Below are 21702 nucleotides of genomic sequence, written 5' to 3'. Positions count from 1 at the left end.
GGAAGAAAGTGGAACCCTTTTTTTCTTAGGAAGATCCTTAGCTTCCAGCAATCCATTATGATCGGTATAAATTTCTCTTAAGTTTTGTCCTTCAATTTGTCAGGTTCTACTGAATATTTCAGTAAATGAAATACTTTGAGCTTCTTCAGGAACAAAAAGGAAGATAAAAACTTATCATTAGCTGCACTGTTTTCTAGAATGCACTGAACTGCATGTTCCAGAAAAAATGCAAAGTTCTTTGACATCCTACTGATGCTCAGGTGTACAGTTCCCATTACTGCAATAGTTAGTCACATCATAATACTTAGCTCTTGTCTTTTCATAGTATCTTCCATGATACAGATAAGTAAGAATTACTATGACTTTACAAATGGAAAACTGAAAACCAGGGGGAATAATAAGCTTGCTGCAGGAAGCTTATGATTTCAGCAATGAGTACCCCAAGGCTAATGCAATCTCATTTTGGTTTAGTTATTTGAAAGTTCAGTATTGTGTTTAGACATGTTGTCTAGGAGGTGTGTTCCGGTGGAGATGGCAAGTCATCATTTCATCCTACAGTAGGTGCTGTGTTTCCCTCAAGAGGCCCTTCGCTCTCTTTCTTTCCCTTCCCCTACTCTGTAGGGGCAGCTTAGGCAACAGATGCTTAGGCAACAGATGCCTTATTTTTAAATAGCTAAAGATAGGTAACTGGAATACACTTTATAATAATTTTTTCACCTTCCTTCCTATGGGGGCATTCTCAGCAGAAAATTGTGTCATATTTGTCTAAAGTCTCTATTTTATTAAGATTTGGATAAATGGGAAGAAGTAGGTGAAACTGAGTCACTGACACATTTTCATTGTAATTTTGTCACAATGGAGCAAAACAGAGAACAATTACAGGGGTTCATATGACAATAGAACTGAACCAATTATTTTTATTAGGACTTGGAAATATGATCTCTATCCTTCCATAAAAAATATTTTTACTACCATTGTCCTGTGAACCTGTACTGTAATGTGCTTTGTATATAGCGTATAAGGTTATCAAACATTGGAACAGGCTGCCCAGGTGGAGTCTCCATCCCTGAAGGTATTTAAAAGATGGGTAGACGCAGTGCTTAGGGACATGGTTTAGTGGTGGTTTTGGCAGTGTTAGGTCAATGGTTGGACTCGATCTTAAAATTCCCTTCCAACCTAGACAATTCTATGATTCTGTGATTCTACATTATTTCTATTCTGTCTGATATTAAGAACGTGCATCTAAAATATGTTTATGTTGTACTCATATGATTTTGCTAAAAAAATTTGAAATGAAGGAGATGCGTTTAAATAGGCCAGTTCAGATACCTTCCTAGCGGCTTCACATACAAACCTTCAGCCTTCTCCAGTCACTTCAGTTGATTACTCTGCTATGAGTAGAGCTTCTGAAATTGGAGCTCTTTACACACATGCCAATATCTTAGAATATGACTTTATTTAAAGCCCATATTCTTTGTGACTTGTCCTGAAATACTTCGAAAATTACCCATTATGCCTCTCATAGAGGGTGGAAAGCATCAAAGGTTAAGGCAACCAAGTTTATCTTTTGGATAAGACTAGTTAAGGACCAATACAGAATGAAACTTTTACTGAACTGTAATTGATAAAATATGGCATTCTATTAAATGCTTAATTTCCCATAAAGTTTAAGTAACACTAGCACATAACTGGCATTATACTGTAATGCCTGTTTCTATTATTTAATAAAATACAGTACACCGTACAGCTTCTGATCCATAACTCTGTATTTGTTCTTCACATGAGATATTCACTGCACTCTGAGAAGAGGCAATGCAGGTATTTTGCAAATCAGGTAATACATATGCATCCAGCAAAGGTGCTGTGAATATTAAAGCTGTGAAATAAGAAAAGAGTTACGGCTGAGTAGCTGAACAAACTTCTAGTTGCTGAGAAAACTCTATATCAGTAAAATGTCTGATATCTTTTGTATAAAAATGAAACCGATCCAAATTGTATAATAATACAGCTGGGGACTGATTTTCCTCCCACACAGATGTGCATGAAGTAAGCATGCTTGCATAAGTGTAAAACTAGTTTGAACGAAGAGAGAATTACACCCTATAGCTTCTCAAGATAATGTTATATTCTTTAGGTTTTAACAGTATTGAACAAATTAGATGAAAGTGTTTTATTTGTGAAAAAAAAGAAAAACCACAAAAAAAAACCCCAAACCAAACAACCCAAACCCAAACCACCCCACACAATTAATATTAAGCATGTAGGTGTCATAAAACATTTAAGACAAAAAGCATCATGTGTTGTGTACGTGTCATCAATTCCTAGTTTGCAACATCATCATTCATGCACATTTAGATAAATTAGGAAGATACAATGAATTCAAAGCCACAGACATGGATTGGTCACTTACATTGATTTATTATTAAGCCACCAATCTTTTGCTAACCCTGAGTGTACTCTGACAACAGAGAGGGCCGGTAAAAAGCAACTTCACCACCACAGGGAATTTTGCTGCTTAGAATAAACAGGAAAAGATCTATCGAGTGGCTCATGTCAGTGAATTTGCTGAAATAGCATTTCAATCTTGGCATTGCACAGCAACTTAGGTTGATTCCTTCATTTGACCTTTATTTGCTGAATGAACTTCTTTTCTTTTGTCAATAATAATATTCAGATTTATTATCTGCTTGATAGTCCTTCACCATAACTTAACTGTCATGTTGTGCTAAGTTTCCATAAATTACTTCAGAAAAAAACAAACTACTCAATAACAAAGAAAGGGTTGTGAGAGTACACCTTTGACATGATTTTTAGTGGTATAGTCCCCACGTGGCTGTGAGATAAATATTGACTGTGCCAGCACTGTGCCAGTTGTCAGTCCCAAAATTATCAGGTGCGTTCCGAGTTCCTAGAGGATACTTTGGTTTGTGCACTGAAGCATTACGTTGGACAAAATATGAAATGTGAGACTTCTCTCTCCAAGGTTTGGTGTCCTACACAATGCCATAGTTACACGACCCTTCTGCCATTTCCAAGCAGAGATATTTTAGTGTCCTATGGGGGAAACAGGTTTCGCAATTTTAGACTAATTAGGCTTTGACAGCCTTGTGTTTCCAAGTTGTTTGAATTGTTTCTCCAAGGTAATTCCTTTTGTTTTGCCAGCTATTTGCTATAAAATTTTATGTGCTTGTTTATGATAATAAATATCTCTCATTTCCTTGTTCCATTAAGTGAAGGTACAGTAAAATTATTAAGGTTGTAAGAAGATTTCAAGAATACTACAAGAAGAAGGAGATACTGTTGTCCTTATTTATCTAGATTTAGCGCGCTTGCATATGTCTGCTGCTTATTTATTTTCTAATGTAATAAGAATTTATTTTCTCAATTTTAAACATGTGACTTACCCAAGGCACCTAGTTTAAATGAAATATCTGTCTCAAAGCTCCTCTTCAGTTCTTTTCTCTTCAATGGAGCTTGCAATTACTAGAACACATTTATTCGTTAAGGTGCATTACAGATTGATAGTAGTTGCCTCTCAGATGCTTTTTCTTTTGCCTCTGTGGAGAATTTGGGCATTGTTGGAGTGAGGAGTTCCCCCCCTAGGGTGTGATGCTCGGCAGGGTTAAGTTTCTGTTTGGCAGAACAGAGCTGTTGTCTGGGGTGTTTTGTCTTGCTCTTTGTGGCGTTTATTTTGCTTCACATATAAGAATAATGTCTCTTGGAATTTACCAACATACTGCTGAGATATGTACACATAGATAACTATTACAGTGGTTACCATTAGTTGGAAAGATGACTAATTTCCATGGTATCTTTCAAGTGAGAATTCTTCAAAAGTTCTTGAACTTTTGAAACAGTGTAAATTTTGAAGGAAAACAAAACACATTTGTCTGACATTGATAACATGATATAGAAGTTTTCTTTACAGTAGGAAATAGCAGCAATTACAGAGAAATGTATTTAATATTTCTTAACATTTGAGCAGAATTGTTCTGGAATTCTTTGAGTTAACGTGGATTACTTCATTCAGCTGATGTCCAAGAAAAGGAAGAAGGAAAATCAGCAGGAAAAGATATTATTTTAAGAACATTTTATATACCCTTAGTTTGAAATAGATTACTTCAATGAGTTAATGCAGATCCAGGCAAATTTGGTGTATATCAAAACTGTCACAACTGTGCTACTGATCAGAATTTGTTTGCTGTGCTGGAAGAAAGCTTCAAAAAAATGAATTTTCAGTGTGTAGATTATAGGATTTCTTCTGAAGGAGAAAATTTAGCTTTGGTAGTTTTCAATTCAGTAGAAGATGTATTCTTTGCAAAAAGGATAGTCTTACTTAACAGGCATCCTGTACCAAATTTCAGATGCTTAGTAAAACAGTCCTTCTAAATATGCGTTCCGTACATAACAACTGGAGAGAAGCTGGTGCTTTTGGAAGTCTCCAGTGGGAGACCTGTTAGCCTAATGAAGCCTTTGGAACATCTAGTTATTCCATTAGCACTTCTTATTGGTTATTAAGAACTCATTTTTGGTAGACACTGCTACATCAAAACTATTATGAACTGGCTTCCAACCACTCTATATAAAATCCTCTGCAAAATTTTGGTGTTCAAATTAAGATCATGACGGGATTGTTCGGGTATTTTTGAGCTTTGGAAGAGCAATTGTAGGATTAGAACATCATGGAAACGATTGCAATGATAGATTTTGTGCTGTACAAAATAATGAAGGCTTGGGTCACACTTGGAAATTCATTCAAAGAGATATTCTGAAAGGCTCTGTAGTAGTTCCTTTATCACATACTTCAGTGTGATTTGTCTTATTCCCATGAATCTGGTTCCAAATAAGCAAGTTTTTAACGAAATATCTATTTAAAAAGGAGTATTCCAAAGACATGTCACTTTGTTTTCAAAGGTAGAAAAGCCCAAAGGCTGACCTAGTATTTTTTCCTTTAACAAGGCAGGTCTGGTCAATGATCAAAAACTAAATACATATCTTTTATTAGACATGTTTTAGCCTAAATGATTACAGGAACATATTTTTGGCTGAAGCACAAATAACACAACTTTTACTCAGTTGTTTTCCACACTTAATATTTTCTGTAAATTTAACAAGTGTATATGCAATCAGTTTTTTTCAGATATATACCAAGGTACAGATCTAAAACCAAATTCACATTGAAAAATTCGAAGATATTTTATTTTCTTTTGAAATAAATGTTGATCAATTAAAATATTGAAAATGTCTAAGACAAATGGAATCTGTCGTAGAATTATTACAAATACTGTTTCCGGTAACTAGGTGTAAAATATTTTTTATGAGTTTTCTGATGCTAACTTTGCAATATCTACTCTTAAAAAACTGTGTAAGACTAGAAAAAAAAGCCAGCCAAAATATTTGTCCAAGTTCTAAGCGTTTTTTATGATTGCAGTGATTCTTTGATTATTTCAGCTGGGTTAATTAAAATTTACACCACTAAACATTCTTACTCATTTGTGGTGGTACTTATTTACTTTTTACTAGTATTCAGGTAATTGTTATTTTCTCAATTAACAGTTACGCAGAATTTTGAAATGTCCAGCAGTGATGAAGACGCTAGCAATAGCAGGTGTAAACCAGCAATTATCTGCAATCATAAAGCAAGCAAGCTGAGAAGGAGCTATTAAAAAAACATATCCCAAGTTTGAAATAAAACAAAATGTAGTAGGCACAGTGTGCTGTCTTACCATTTACCATTCTTAAACACAGTGAGACTGTGTAAATACAGGTGCTTGCTTGTAACTTGTAAGTGCCAGCAGCCTAATCTGTGAAGTAATTTAGAATTCAATTAACATGAGAGCTGAAGAAGACAAATCTTTTAGCAATGCCAGTACATAAATACCTACTTTTCCAAACTAGAACATACAAACAAGAAAACCCAGTTTGTGAAGGAGGAACATATTCCAAAAGTTGTATCTTGGTTACTGTATCAATCCCAGTTAAAGGAGATGAATACAGGAGACCAAATACAGTAAGTAAACAGATTATTATTAAAATTAAGTAATTAGGTGTCTTGTATATCACATTATCTCTGTCTGGAGCTTCCCAGAGAACCCACAGGAAATAAGCACCTAGTTTCAAACTATTTCCCCAGGATTTCAGTCCTTACTTCAGTCAGCTGATGAAAGTCAGCATTGCTTCATTTACACCAAATTAGCTTCAACTGCAGAAAATTAAGTCAATGGAGAGACTTCTCCACTGTTACCAGATGCAGAGATAGTGGTTGTTGTCTTCTTGCTTTCATGGAGATTACAGTAATGCTATCAGTTAAGATTTGATTTGAGATGAAATGTCGCAAATGGAGGTGAGAATCCTGTAGCCACAAAATGACGACAAGAATAACCTTTGTCGGGCAGTGTCTCTGGACAGCTGCAGCAGCTATGAACCTCCTACAGCAGTCTGACTACCTGATACACACGAGTATTTCAGAGGTACAGCAATGTGCTCCAGTGATTAAGCCCTTCACAACCAGAGCAGTTGTCTCAATATCACAACCCTGTAACTTGACAACTTAATGTAGAGATTCCTGCATAGCTGTTGATGAAGTCAACTGAGCCAAGCACTGAAAAGCCCAAGAAGGTGATGGTAGCAGCTGGAAGAGAGACATCAGGCTGGGGTGAACAGTTCAACTTGCTAAAGTGCAGGATGTCACCGGGTTTCTTGGGAGAGGCTTTGCTGACAAGACGCTTAGGATTGTTCTGGAGAATAGCATTTGCTGTGATAATACACCTTTCATTACTTCAGTCTCCCACTTGGAACATGGTCCAAGTGTCTAAAACAAGCTCAACATCACTTCTTCCAAACAGTGGAAGAGGCAGCAAGTTTGAATCCCACTCAGTATCCTCAGTGCTTCTTTTTCTAGATATGCTTGCTTCATGTTCTAATGAACCTGACTACAGGAAAGGCAAAGTCAGTCCCTCTGTCTTTTGCTTCTTATCTTCAGCATCATCAGGAAGAGTGCAGTTCTAACCTACTTGTCTGTATAAATGAATTTTATTATTGCAAACTGTGATTGTTTTTTTTTTTTTTGCCAGTAACTGGAGGAGGCAACTATCTTCACCTGTGACATTTTTGTCTGCAGAAATTCCTGGTACTATGAAGACATGCAGAAAGATAATTTTCTAGAAATGTACATAGAGACTTCCCGAGTTCTCTGACGGTCTGATCTGTGATGAAAGTAAATTTCAAGACTGTAGTGGCTCTGAGTTAATTTGTTTTCATTTAAAGGGATCAGTTTCACTAAAAAGAGAATAAGAAACCATGGTGTTTGGTGGTGTGCAGTTCCTCTGCAAGCCTGTCATTGGTGGCATGTCAACCAGTAATGATTGCTTAGTAGAAAAGTTTTCTAAACTTTTTCTAAACTAGGGCATTCTCTTTCTCCCGTTGAAGCTGGGCTCCTCTGTAAACAGGAATACGAAAGGCATGGAAATAGAACAATTAGACAAAGAAGATTGTGCATGCTAGACCCTTGTTCAGACTCTACACAAGTGTGAAATCACAGCGAGAGAGTTATGTCTTCCTGAGACAGCAGCTCCCAGCTTTTTGGAACTCTCTGAAGAATATTTCTTTTTTTGGGGGGAAGGTGGTGTTCTGGAGGTTTGTCCTGTGGATTTGAATCCTACCAAACCTACAGGAAATCACCATAATGAGACAATCCTGGGGGGAAAAAAACTTGATGTTAAAAAATTTTGCGTATACATATGTGTTATACGTATACATCTGTACATATTCTATTTTTCAGGTAAAACTGCACCGTGTCTTTGATCCTAAGTCAAAATCAGTTTCTTTAAATATTTGACCGTTGTGAATATTATTCACGGTTACTAAAAGATTGTGGCCCTCATTGCCATGACTAGATAATACTTATTATTTTGATCTAACAATAGGTATTTAGCAGTTTAAAATCTTCCCATTCTTGAAAGATGCAGCTTTTCCACAGTTGAGAAGGTCCCACTGCTGCAATTTTTAGGAAGTGTCCAACACTGCCCGAGATCTCATTTGAGCTTATTCACGACTATGCCACCTTTTCCTTGGCACTAAAAACTTTTTTGTCACTATGTCACAAGTTCTTATTATGTTGGAGATGGAAAACCACAAGATTTCTATTTAACCATTGGTTAGGTTTTCTTTGTTTTGTTTTGGTTTGGTTTTTTTTTTGTATCTATTAAGGTGCTGCTCTTCATAAATCATGATACTGAGGTACTTTATGTCAGATTATAAGAAACATCTTATATCTTAACTATGTCTCCCTCCTAATATCCCTTCACTGATATATCTGTTTTCCATCTGTAGTGAATTATTGCACTGTCTGTATGTCTCTCAGACTTACTGTAATTCTGCAGGATGCGTGCCCTCATTTTACTTGTGCTCTTAAATGGCAGGGCTATGCCATGGTGCCAGAAGCCACACTCCTTTGCCTCTATGACCACATTGGAAAGCCCTGCTCCTTGCTTCAGTGTTTAACTTGAGGTTGTAACTGGGCAAAACGGACCAATCAAACCAACCAAAAAAAGTCACAGATTTGAAATAAAGCATCCAGCATTCCAGAACGTTTATCTGGAAATAGATGTTGAGGGTATCTCCAGGGCTGATGTTGTGCAATGGGCTGTCTGGACTGCGGGTTTGAATCATGGCCACCCTTACCACCTATCGAAGCTCTTGACTCTTCAAGCTGAGGCAAGGGTTTTGAAACACTTAGCAAGCTCACCAGTACCTGTTCCTAGTAGGTCCAGTTGTCCAGCTCTGTGTGGTTCCCCAGGCAGCACGTAGGCATTTTAACTATTAGTTACAATGAAATTCAACTGAAATGTTTATACTATTTATGAATATTAGTCTGGGTGAAGCTCTGAACTTTAAAGTATTTCTGTTTCTGCTTGAGTTCTGGTTCTAATTCACATCTGTATACCACAGTTCTACTTTCACAAATGGCAGGAATTTCTGTTTGAAAGCACTGCAACATTTTTTTCTTTCAACTGAATTTTTTCCCTATTTATTTCCATAATTTATGTTTCTTCTTTTTGTAGTTAGATAATTGGTTTCTTAAAACCTCTTTACCACCTGTGTGAAAGGCTGTGCTAAATAAGGTTGGCTTTACTTGAAACAAATCTGTTACTAACAACGAATTTGCGTTCTCTTCATACTGAAGTAATAGCAGAGATAAGCTGCAGCAAATTTAAAGAACAACAGGTCTGAAGCGAAACACTACTAGCACTAGGAGTTGAAGTCTGGAGAAGTTTGGATCTAGATGAAAACTTTATGGCTCAGACCCATTTTTAGCATTTATTTCTTACTTTGTTTTATCTATTCTGTGCTCTACAAAGCTAGTGTGAAGGAAGGGAAAATCATGATCAGTCGTTGACAATAAATATGATGTATCAGTATTTGTTGTCATCACAATATAATATAGATTACTTGTGTTGGAGGGATATAGAGGAATATTTGCCTTAAGCACCATGTCCAAGACATCTGATTCTTATAAGAATTAATATATTCATTACTTCTAATAGCTTATCCAACTGCATGTACCAAGAAATCAATGACAACCAATAGAGCATGATCTTCTCTTTTAAAAGAGGTATAGATACAATCCAATGTAAAACACACCAACTGTATTCCAGTTGAGAGCAATAGGAAATTTATATGAATATTCATATATTGAGCTCATAAAATGTGCACCTTGTTATTCATCACTTTAAAACATGTTTATAGAATACAAATATATTGGTGCTTGGTTTTTTCCCCTAGTGTTGATGAAAATGAATAGTACTTGGGGACCAAGTCTGCCTATTAAAGTGATGTGATACATTACCATGCTTGTACAGAAATGAGCACAGATGGCGGGTCTATTACTTCTCTAGCAAGAAATTTGTCTTTTTTTTTTTTTTCCCCTCAGGATTCAAATCTGAGCAACACTTGCTCGAGTCAGGCTACCTCTGTGGGGATCCTTAAAATGTTTTTTCCATTACATTTACATTAGGAGTAAAAGAAACAGAAAGTGATTAATGCTGTATTAAAACTTTATAATGAATGAAGTCTCTCAAACCAAGACTATGAGATTTTTACATTTTTTCCCCAACTAAAGGGAAACATATTTTGCATGTAAATGTAAGTCTACAAGGATGAAGTTTTGTATGCCATGCTTGGATTCCCAATAGCCCATTTAGCTCTGACAGATCATTTAGTTCACATTAGAATGTTTGAAGATGTTAGATTTATAGACATTTGTTAGTTAAACACAATGATATGTGGAAAATAAAACAACAACATATAAGTAAGTTTATAATTTTTGTATGCAAAAGATATCATTTCAAGCAGCAAGAATAGATTAAACAAAAAGAGATTGACTTACATAATCTGACTTGATAAGAATCAATGAAGCAATACTTTGTAAGGCTTTGTCAATGCCTTATTATACACCCGGAGAAAGAAAAAGGGTTTTCAGCCTGCCCTGTGACTTGTCAAAACCTGTAATTACAAAAGAGTCAAAGTTAAATCATAGTTTTTAATGTCAGTTGATCAAAGTCATATCACCTTGCAGTGAAAGCAAATTTAATATGGGCTAGGATTTCCAATAACAGGAAAAAATGTAAACATGCATTTATTTACTTCAGTATGTTGAATGTATTCACATTTGGGAGCTCTATGCAGGGACCACCATCATTTAGCAATGCAACATCACATGAAAATGGTTTTCAACATTTGTGTTTTAATCTGGTACACAAAGTATTGCCAAATTTGGTGCAGTGGGTTGACCCTGGCTGGATGCCAGGTGCCCATCAAACCACTCTATCACTCCCCTCCTCAACTGGACAGGGGGAGAAAAATAAGAAGAAAAGGTCCATGGGTTGAGATAAGGACACTCAGCAATTACCATCAAATCAGAGTAAGGTAATGAGAAATAAAACCAAATCTTAAAACCCCTTCCCCTCACCTCTCCCTTCTTCCTGGGCTCCCTACTTCCTCTCCCTGAGCAGTGCAGGGGGATGGGGAATGGGGGTTGCAATCAGTTCATCACATGTTTTTTCTGCCACTCCTTCCTCCTCGCTCTCTTTCCCTGCTCCAGCATAGGGTCCCACCCACGGGAGACAATCCTCCACAAACTTCTACAATGTGGGTCCTTCCCACAGGATGCAGTTCTTCATGAAATGTTCTAGTGTGGGTCCCTTCCACAGGGCGCAGTCCTTCAGGAACAGACTGCTCCGGTGTGGGTCCCCCACAGGGTCACAAGTCCTGCCAGTAAACCTGCTCCAGCATGGGCTCTCCACAGGGTCACAGTCTCCTTTGGGCCATCCACCTGCTCTGGCATGAGTTCCTCCACGGGTTGCAGGTGGATCTGCTCCACCATTAACATCCATGGGCTGCAGGGGGACAGCTTACATCATTGTAGTCGTCACCTTGGGCTGCAAGGGAATCTCTGCTCTGGCACCTGGAGCACCTCCACCCCCTCCTTCTTCACTCACTTTGGTGTCTGCAGAGTTGTTTCTCTCATATTATCAACTCCTCTCCTCTGGCTGCTGTTGTGCAGCCGTTTTTTGCCCTTCTTATGTTATCCCAGAGGTGCTACCACCATCACCGATGGGCTCAGCTTTGGCCAGCAGTGGGTCTGTCTTGGAGCCTGCTGGCATTGGGTCTATCTGACATAGGGGAAGTTTCTAACAGCTTCTCACAGAAGCCGCCCCGACAGCCCCCCACTACCAAAATGTTGTCATGCAAACCCAATATATTTGGGGAAAACCATTGTCCTGTTCCAAATGGGATTGCATTCTTTTTGTTCCATCCAAATGAATCTTAATTTTGTCATTTACCTCTTTATTTTCTATATATGATGATTTATAAGGCTTGTTCCTGGGTGAAAACTGGCATCCAGAACCTGGAGAATTAATTTTAAGATTGGATTCTCCCTGAATATAAAATTCAAAACACTTGAAGGAGTATAAACTTTACAAAGCTTGAATAACCCAGCAATTCAAAAGCATAAGGATTTAGAAGAGAGAGAGAGAGAAGCAGCAACTCCTTTAAGAGTCAAACTGGGGAATGTGGTAAACATCTAGTAGACCTGAGGATAAATCAGAAGCCTTTGAAATGAGTAGCGATTGTACCAGTCCTGGACCCAAAGTTTTCCCTATGGATGTAATCTTCTTACCCTTCCCCACTCTCAACTGGCAAAAGCGAAAAAGCGACCCTCACCTCTGAGTGTTATTTGGGGTCTGCTGGGGCCTGTAACAGAAAAAAAATATCAGGAGGATGGGCTGAGATGTGTCAATTGTCACAGAACTGGGTTTGAACTGCTCTGGGGGCAGCCAGTGAAGGTTTTAGGTGGAGAGGGGGTGTGTCCTGCTTGGGAACGTTGTTGTGAAGGGTGAGGGAGCCCACAGGCAGTGAGAAGCAGGGAGAATCACAAATTTACTTCTGTCAGCCCTGGAAAGGGTCACACCAGCTGCCGATGAGAGAAAGGTCAGTAGTGATAAAGGAGGTAGAAAGGAAGGTGCTAAACAGCTCAGAGCAAGCAAGGACAAGTAATAAGGAGGTTGTTACTACCAGTACCTGATAATCTAATAGTTGCTCGGTGCTAATAGACTTAAAGTTGTGGTATTATCAAGCACTAGTGTGCTGCTTTGTCATTGCTTCGATGCACATGTCACCTCTGTTTCAGCTTCTTACCCTTCCCACTCTCAACTGGCAAAAGCGAAAAAGCAACCCTCACCTCTGAGCAGTCAGCAGGGATGCAACTGGGGTGACTAATGTGAGTAGGTTCTTTGACAAGTGACTGACTGAGTGGACTTCCTTCCTGAAAGGAACAAAAAGTAGCCTGGTAGTGACTGCAAAAGAAGAAAATGCTTACCAAACTTACGGTTCCTTTACAAAGCTGCAAGGGCAGGCAGAAGAATAGACAGGGATATTCCCAGACTAGAGCATGCCTACTCATACATCTGCTTTCTGCACAGAGATGCTTTTTCTTACCAAAGTGGGCAAAAGAGGTGAAGCTTAAGTTAAATTTGCTACAGGGTAGTGTTACTGGGTAAGAATATCTGGACTTGGTATAGGAATTGGCTCAGTCATGAGAACTGAGAGAACATTCAAATGGATTTTTGACATGTTTCTGGGATAACTTGAAGATTTGAACCCAAAATGGCAAAGAGCCATTGGGCCCTGCAGGTTTGACAATGTTGACAAAGTGTAAATAAGAAAAAGTTTTATGTAAGAAAGGAGAATCAATCATTGCCTAGAAAGAAATTTTAATATTAGATAATAGAGGTCCTCTACCTGGGGAGCAGATACGTATTTTTTCTTTGAGAGAACATGAGAAGAACGACTATAACAGAATGACTAGGAGTGGGAGAGAGAGAACCAAAATTAACTGCTTACACTTTTTACTGGTAAGTAAATCCAATTATTGCTTATGAAACACAGCTGAAGAGGAATTTAGAGGATGACAGCTCCAAAGAGGCCAGGGAACACAGTTGAAACTTTTAATATCTGGTCCACTCACAAGACATTATTACTTTCCCAGAAACTTTACCTCACGTGAAAGAAGGGAGTTAGTCCTACAGTAAATACCAACTGTGCAAGGGTATGGATTTCATTGTGGAAATAGTTGAAAAAGAAATGATGGTGAGCCTTGAATGAGTCATTGCCAGATAATTCCCAGATGAGCTTAATTAATAAAATTGTAACCTAGTCAAGTCTCAACTTCTGTATGGTTTATTTCTTCCTGTATGATTAGAGAAATGAGTATGGTCAATTAAATTTAAAAAAGAAAAAGGGTATTCTTTTTCCTGTAGTTATGCAGTTCACAGGCAAATGTGTAATAGTTGGGTTTGCAGCATTTGAAAAAAGGTGTTAATTGAAGAATTCTGAGTGACAGAAAGTGAGAACATAGGTTTTGCGAGCTGTGAAACAGAAAGTGGCAGCACTGTTTAGAAAGGCCAGCCATAACCTTTAAGTTTTGGGGTTTTTTATAGTGTTATAGTATGAAGAGAAATTGCTATGTTGCATTAAACCAGTGTGTTGAATTAAGCCAGTTGTCCATCTGGTGAGCGCAGTGTTGTTGAGCTGGAAAGAGGAAGGAAGGAAGGAAGGAAAGAATTCCATATTGAGTCATTTATTTTGATTTAGAAAAATGTCTGCTGAAGAAGGATTCTTGAGAAAAACATTGGAGAAGGTTTTTAGGTTTGGAGGCATTTTATGTCTTTAGAAGCTACCAGAAGATTTGTTGACCCTACTGAAATTGCTGCGTTAAATGTTCCCCTAAGTCTAGCAGGCAGGCTGCAGATTTTGTGCACATACCTATAAAAAGTTTTACCGCATCAATACAAGATGGCAAAGTGCCCCATCACTACAAGACAGCACAAAAAGCTGTCTGCTATAAACCAAAATACCACTTTGTGAAGAATGTGAACCATTTATACATTCAATGTATTCAACAGTGCTATGAAGATCTTTTTAAACTCATTCAACGACCATATTCCAGTGAACTACATTAAGTGCATTAAGCCTTGCTGTCCTGACTGTGCATTAACATCTATTCCAAGTAATAGTATGGCTCTTGAATCAGTAAAGGGTTCGATAATGTCTTTTAGTAATGAGCTTATTATTTTTAGTATTTACCTTTAACTGATGCAGTGTGTCCTGATTATTGGATACAGCCCACTATTTTCTCAAATGAAGAATGAATAAAGCTGGAATGTTTGAATTGTGACTAATCGTAGGGGATCATCGCTGCGATATGTTTATACATAATTGAGTTTAAATTTGATATCATATCTGCTTACAGTGGACTTGATTTCATGTAGAAGAAATAGAAAGCACACTTGGCCTAAATGTCACATGCAGAGCTGTATGTAGAAAGTCTAGAATTTTAGTATTTACTGTGTGAAATCAAATGCTTTAAAGGACTTAAGTGGGGAAAGGCTGCTGGCTCTTAATACCTTGAAAGCTGGGGAAAATTTTGCTGAGCCTCAGAATTCATTCACTTTTGAAGCATTTCACAGAACTTGTAGTCCAAAAAGTGTCTTCTTGTAATGCTTAAAGGAGATACTAATTTTTGTCACACATACATAAGGCAAATTGTGCTCTCTGGGACCTATGGAAAACGTAGTGTCATTTTGTGTGACAGGGTTAATTTATATCTATGAGCATGACCAATGTCATTTTAGGAATGTTATCTGGGTCCGTGTACACTTCCTTTGGAATATCCTCAATCTCACTTAAGGTGATAGTTAAGCAGATACCAAAGGCAAGATGTTGTTATGTGAAAGACTTGCTTTAATGAACAGTGCTTGTTGTTTAGTGTACATGGAAGATCTTCTGCAGAGCTAAAAGGGCCTGCAATTTTTTTCATAAAGCAGATTCTGCAAAATCTGAATGTGCTGTGATGTCTATGCTCATATGCAGATCTAATAGGCAGGAATTAGGCATTTCTTTACTCCATTCTTGGTAGGGTTCTTTCCTTTCTTTTTCTTACAGTGTAACAGCTGGCAAAATATTTTTGAGACAGAGATATATAGAGCTATCCTCTCGTAGAGCATGCAGACAAAATCTAACATATGGAGGGTATTTGCATAATGTACAGTATCTGCGATGAGAAGGTAGATATTCAGGGTTTTTTTTCTGTATTTGAGTATTACATATAACACAGGAATTTGAATGAAGAATTGCTTCTTAATAAGCCACAGAATTCTGCTAGGTAGTTAATTTTACTCTCTGTATTTTGAGTTTTGATATATTAGAAACAATGTTCTACTTTCTCCAGCAGTTCTTTCTTGAATAAGCATATATCTGGTATCTGTTGCTTCTTTTTTACATATCTATCTACTAAGTAAATTTTGGCCTACTCTGTATTTATATCAGTTATGTAATGCTAAATAATTTATGCACAATTTGGCTGTTGTCCTGCAATAAATATTCATTCAGCATGTTCATTCACAAAAACACTAGGAAACTTCAGAATATACAGTGCGTGTAGAATCCAGAGTTTGTTTTAAAAACCTGAAATGTCATGCGTTTAGGCAATCACAGTATAGTTAGTATTTGGCAAAACCAAAATGGAGGACAGTCTTTGCACACACAAAGAAACACACATAAGACTGAATGTTTCCTGCTTCAAAATGTGGATAACTCTTTTCTTGTTAAAGTTTGTAGTAAAAATAAAGTTATAATAAATAATACAACTGTGTGAATTGTAGTAATTATATTATGTGCACAAAATCAATGCATCTCATTAAAGTGGAATGTTGCTGCCATGAGAGTTAATACGAACTAGAAGATGCCTTTCTGAGAGTAGAAAAACTTACTAAACAATTTTTGTGTGTGTTTGTGTATTAAACTAGCTATACTCATCGTGTGGTTGGCAGTGGAATCAAAGCTCAATCTGCAAATCCAGAAGTAAAAGTGAAGGGAACAGATCCTGTAATAAGTCAAATTATTGACAAGCTGAAACATGTTATTCAGGTAAGCTTCTTTTACCTATAGATATAGTATAGTACTAAAGACCACTCTAGTAGTGAAAGTATTAATTTACTGTACATTAAAGGTTAATTGTTAATTCACGTTATTGCTTAGTGTATGTCTACACCACAACACTACCTGCTCTGTCTCACTTCAATTATTAAAAATGATTTAGTTAAAAGGTTTGCGTACAGTAGATGAGTGTAGGAAGTAAGACTCTGGCAGCTGGGCGGCCCTTTGTACCTCTGAGAACCATAGGTCAGCATCGCAGTACGTCTACAAAAGCACAAACAGCATAATTTAGGGATATTAATTGGGTGTACGTTTAAAAAAACAATAAAACATAATTTTCCCCTTCCCTCTTTACTAAATCTAGGCTTTTCTTGAATTCGTCTGGCTGTGGGGTTTTGGTTGTTTTTTAGATGCTGGATAGAAAAACTAGGAATTTTGAACAAGAATAGCATGCTTGCTAAAGGAGTTGGTGTTCATTACCTGATGTACATATCTATGAGCTACAAAATTTAAGGCTTACAAGGCAGTCAATTCCGGTATGGTTCTGCACAATCATAGTATTGTAATATGTTTAAAGGGTTACAGTTTTCTTTTGTTACATGTTGTATCTATATGCGCAGACAGCCAGAACTACAGGACAAAACTCCGATTCTATCGAAACCAACAGTTATTTTGCTGACAACTCATTATTTCAGTTCAAAAATATAAATTTCCACTCTGATCTGAACTCTCAGTGATAAGAAATGTTCTACTGGCATTTCTTGTCAGTGACCCATCTAACCCAGTGTCCTCTCATTTGCAGTGGTAAAAAGAGATGCTACTAAGGGAAAGCGTGCAAGCTTGCCACCTTTATGGTGCTTGCTCCCCTTCTCTACCTCATTCCCCAAACATGAGAATTAGAGACACTATACAGACAGCTCTTCCTTGCCTATCGCATTTAGTTTCATCTAAGGACTTGGTTTAATTTTGTTTATCCATCATCTGTCAGCTTTTAAATAGAGTTTCCAAAATGGTTTCTGGACTTGAAATAAGCAAGCCACTCTAACATTACTGATAGCTTCATGATAAACTCTCTTGGTTCTTATTTCTCTGTTTGTGAAAAATAACTGTTCTCTGACGACAAAGGAACGAGTGGGGAAATAGGGAAAAAAACCCCAAATAATTTCTATTCCGTCAGTAGGGTTTTTTTCTGGGAGAAGTGGCATCCAGATTGAAGCTCAAAGGCAATCATTATTCCTTCCTTCTTAAAAGAAATATCTTTTGTAGCCCTCCAGCTTCAGCATGCTTTTGTCTCTCTTTCTTTATTAAAATGGTGACTACAATGGTGAGAAAATGAATACAATTTTCCCTCCAAAGAGACGGTATGACTTAATTAAGAATTACAAATTACTGTGCAAAGAAAAACATTGCAAATCTTACTGGGTAAGCCTCAAGGTCTTTCATCTATCAGGAATGCCCTCCTTCTTTGATATTAAATCTGCACTGTATAGTTTATTGTGTTGTTTTCCTCTAGAGACTAGGAGTTGTGTTGTTTCTTCCTTGAGTGAGGATCTAAAGAGGGGAATAGAACAATTCCATTATAAGGTATTTATTTTGAGAGCTTATTTGCACTTGTCCCAAAAGACTAGAGTGGATCTTGAGGAGAACTACATATAATTTACATACTGCAAGTCTTACCAGACTCCAAATATGTTATCTTTCTATGGGGTAGTTTCCTTTTTGCAGTTCTGAGTATGAAAATAGGGTCAGGGGATAAAGAGAGCATCAAATTCCTTAGAGACCCGACATATAACTGCTTTTCCTCAGATAAAAGGGCTGAAGAAACTGCAGAAAAAGCTTTCTTCTCTACCATTTACCGGTTGGGACGGGGAGTGTAAATTAGAGATTCGAATACAAAAGATCACCTTCTTGTCCTTTGTGATACGAAAGGGATGGATCACGTATTAAGCTTATGATGGACAGATTAAATAAGGGGAGCTTAATGGATTGCGGTGCTGCCAAAGAGATAGACAGTCATACTTAAGTCCAGCACTCTATCCAAGCAGCATTACTGTAGCGCAAAAGTTTAAACAGCTAATTTAGTAGGAAAAAAACATACTTGTCCTGTTTTTCAGAACTAGTAATCGCTGAAATCTGTAAAAGTTTATATACTTTAACTTAGGTTTAAGGTGACACAGATTGGCAGGGTGATATATAACTTGCTATTTTTGTAGGCAATAATATGGATTTTTTATATAAATTCCATGTTGCTGTTACCTTGCTTGCTAAACAAGTACATTTTTGTTATTTAATTGTTTTTTGTATGTAGCCACTTTCTTTCTGTATTAGGAGAAAGGAAATGGGCGGTAATTCAGGTTTATATGACTTTTCACATCAGCTTTTAAACATTTCAAGATGCAGGATGTTGAATTAGCATTTCTCTCTGTCTCATGATGTCATGATAGGATATGGTCCTTCCTTCTCAACCACAGAGTTCTGTGTATCGGTGGTAAGTATAGTTTGCTTTTTATTTTTTTTTTTTTTTTCAGCTTGTACAGCCTGTCATGCTACCAAGGCTTTCAAGGCTGAATAGTTTCTACCACTCTGTAAATATCAATATGTGGTAAAGAATCAGAAGCTTCGCTTCTGGTACTTGTCACAGTGAAAATGGTGATATGCACTGCAATGTAATTTAATCAGTGAGAACCTGTGGCATTTTTTTGCAGCAGGGGTGGAATTCAGTTCTTTAATCAGACACCAGCATTTAGGTGTTTAAGCTTCCCTTATCTGTAGATTTAGTCACGGACTTAGAGAGCTGTTCATTTGACCATATGTAAATATGTGCTTCATGCTAAGGACAACAGCAGTTCTTGATGTATAATAGGGCAATAGGAAATGGACTCAAATTATGCCAGGGTTGTTTTAGATTGGATATTAAGTAAAAGTTCATCACAGAAAGGGTCGTTAGGCATTGGAACAGGCTGCCCGGGGAAGTGGTGGAGTCACCATCCCTGGAGTTATTTAAAAGACGGGTAGATGTGGTGCTTAGGGACATGGTTTAGTAGTGGTTTTGGCAGTGTTAGATTGATGGTTGGACTTGATGATCTTCAAGGTCCCTTCCAACCTAGACAATTCTATGATTCTATTAAAGGAGTTTGGGTACATTGCCCACATGTTGGCATGTACATTGTAGGCACCTGCAGTTATGTGTCTGGTCTGAAGGATTTCACCCTTCATGTCATGTTTCTGAGCCCTTTCCAAGAGGTTGTCAGTCTGAACACACAAACTTGAAATGTATCATTTTCTAAGGAGAAATATTTAGCATATACACTGGATCTTCTTATAATGCTACCTTCTGTTTTTCAAACGCTATGTTTGGCTGCATGATCATCAATCAATAAACAAACTTAAGGTCTACTTGAAAATGAAGCCTTTTGCTTTTGCTGGTATTTGAGCTGGGCTGAAGTACTTAGGATAATTTTTTTGTTTGGTTGGCTTTTAATTTCCCTGAAATGACTGTTGTAATTTCAGAGATCTTAGGTACAGTTCAGACAGTGAGGAACTTGTGAAGATACATGCAATCATTTAGGGATCTCTTAAAAAAATTATTAAACTATAGAAGGACTAATTTGAAGAGGATGACCAGTTTTGCATTTGGAATACATAATTTAAGTTTGAGAAATATATCCTGATTAAATTTTGTCCTTCCAGACCAGAAAAAGTAATTCTCTGTAGTAAATCCAGGGTAGAAAAACTCTGTTAGAAAGCTTCATTTTTTTCTGAAACCTTCTTTCCTTTTTGTCATCAAAGAAGATGACCCTTTTCTCACCAATTGCACTAAATTTCCCTTCATGCTTTCAAGAATCTGAGAATGAGGGCAAGAAGAAAGTGAATATTCTGGGATGTAAAGGGAGAGACCATTTAAGGGAGGGCCCAGTGAGCTCTCAGAAAATCAGACTTTACATATTTGTTGTACAAATGCCTAAATATTATCAAGTAGCAAAAGAAGAACAGATATCTTAAAGATCCTTTTCTGCTCATCTTTAATGTGCACATAAGAAAACAGATCAAAGACCATTCTGCCTTGCATGCAGAAAAGAACAGATGTCTCCTAATACCTCCTCTTTTCTTGCAAGGTAGATATAGAAGTGCATAAAAATCCCAAGCAAAGAATTGGCTTTAAAATACGTAAACATACAATGCTTAAACATACTCTGTTTTCTAGGTTCTATTCTATTAAAAACTTTAAAACCCTGAAACGGAACTTGTTTCATAAGTGAGAGTATCTCTTCCCAGCAGGCTGTGATTTCTAGGCTCTTCTCCTTTGTGAGTGACTCAGAGTAATCCTCCTACTTTTTTTGTAAATAGTGGATTAACCAAAAATCGATAGAACTTTTTGATTCCATTGGACCCTGACTGGTATAATCTGTGCTCTGGACTCCACAGGTTCATATTCACAGCAACAAAGTGCAATTAGAGGAACTAACATGAACTCTACTGAACCAGTCAGTGCTGAAAATGGCTTGACAAAGTCACCTTCTTTTGTAAAAATTCTTATTTATACAGGCTGGTGTTTTGCAGAGTTTTAAATGATGGGCTCTTCTTCATTTATCTTCATGGTAGGCAAATAATTGGTTCAGTGCATAGTCTCTTATATACTGCATTCTGCAACTATTACTCTAATAGGCAATCATGACAAGCAAAGTCAGTTGCATAATGGCAGCAATAATAATGGTAATTATTTTTCTTTCTTTCCCTATAATTTAAAACCATGATTCATTTGTCTTTCTTGCAAGTGCAAATGCTGAGGTTATGACGTAAGTATGATATTTTGGTTCTGTGATTACAGGCGATTGGACTTTGGTCATTTCAATGTATTTCTTCTTTCAAAAAGATACTGGTTTTGAAAATAGTAAACACTACTTGGATCTCATATTTACAGGTGAAAGAAATTTTAGGAAATCCTGCCATAGTAGAAAATACGCCTATATCTGTCTAAATTAGGCAGACCAAATCTTCCTCTGGAGATCTCCAGAGGCACCTGCCACTCTGTTGACTATACTGGAAATTTAAATGCTTCCATTAGGATAAATGCTTTCCTACTTCTAGGTGCAGCAAAAGATGTGCCTGAACTTATTTGGCAGGGGTCCCATCTTATACTGCCATACCTCTGGACTGCTAACTGATATACATGAAATAATATTTACTTTCTCCACAAAGGCCTGA

The 21702-nt window shown here is 37.3% G+C and overlaps 1 protein-coding gene across 1 annotated transcript in view; it reads left to right on the top strand.

Annotated features, from left to right (window-relative positions):
* The window catches only part of GPC5 (glypican 5), a gene marked incomplete at both ends in the record, with an annotated part of 765009 nt that overhangs the window by 250299 nt on the left and 493008 nt on the right, over positions 1-21702 (top strand). The window contains one exon of the mRNA XM_082480394.1: positions 16368-16488. Coding sequence (XP_082336520.1) covers positions 16368-16488 — 121 coding nt within the window. The remainder of the gene's footprint in view (positions 1-16367; positions 16489-21702) is intronic.

This window comes from Vanellus vanellus, assembly GCF_965231255.1.
Source record: "Vanellus vanellus genome assembly, chromosome: 1".
In the NCBI taxonomy this organism is placed as follows: Eukaryota; Metazoa; Chordata; class Aves; order Charadriiformes; family Charadriidae; genus Vanellus; species Vanellus vanellus.
Note: the sequence above shows the minus strand (reverse complement) of the source record. Positions and strands in the feature narration are given on the sequence as shown.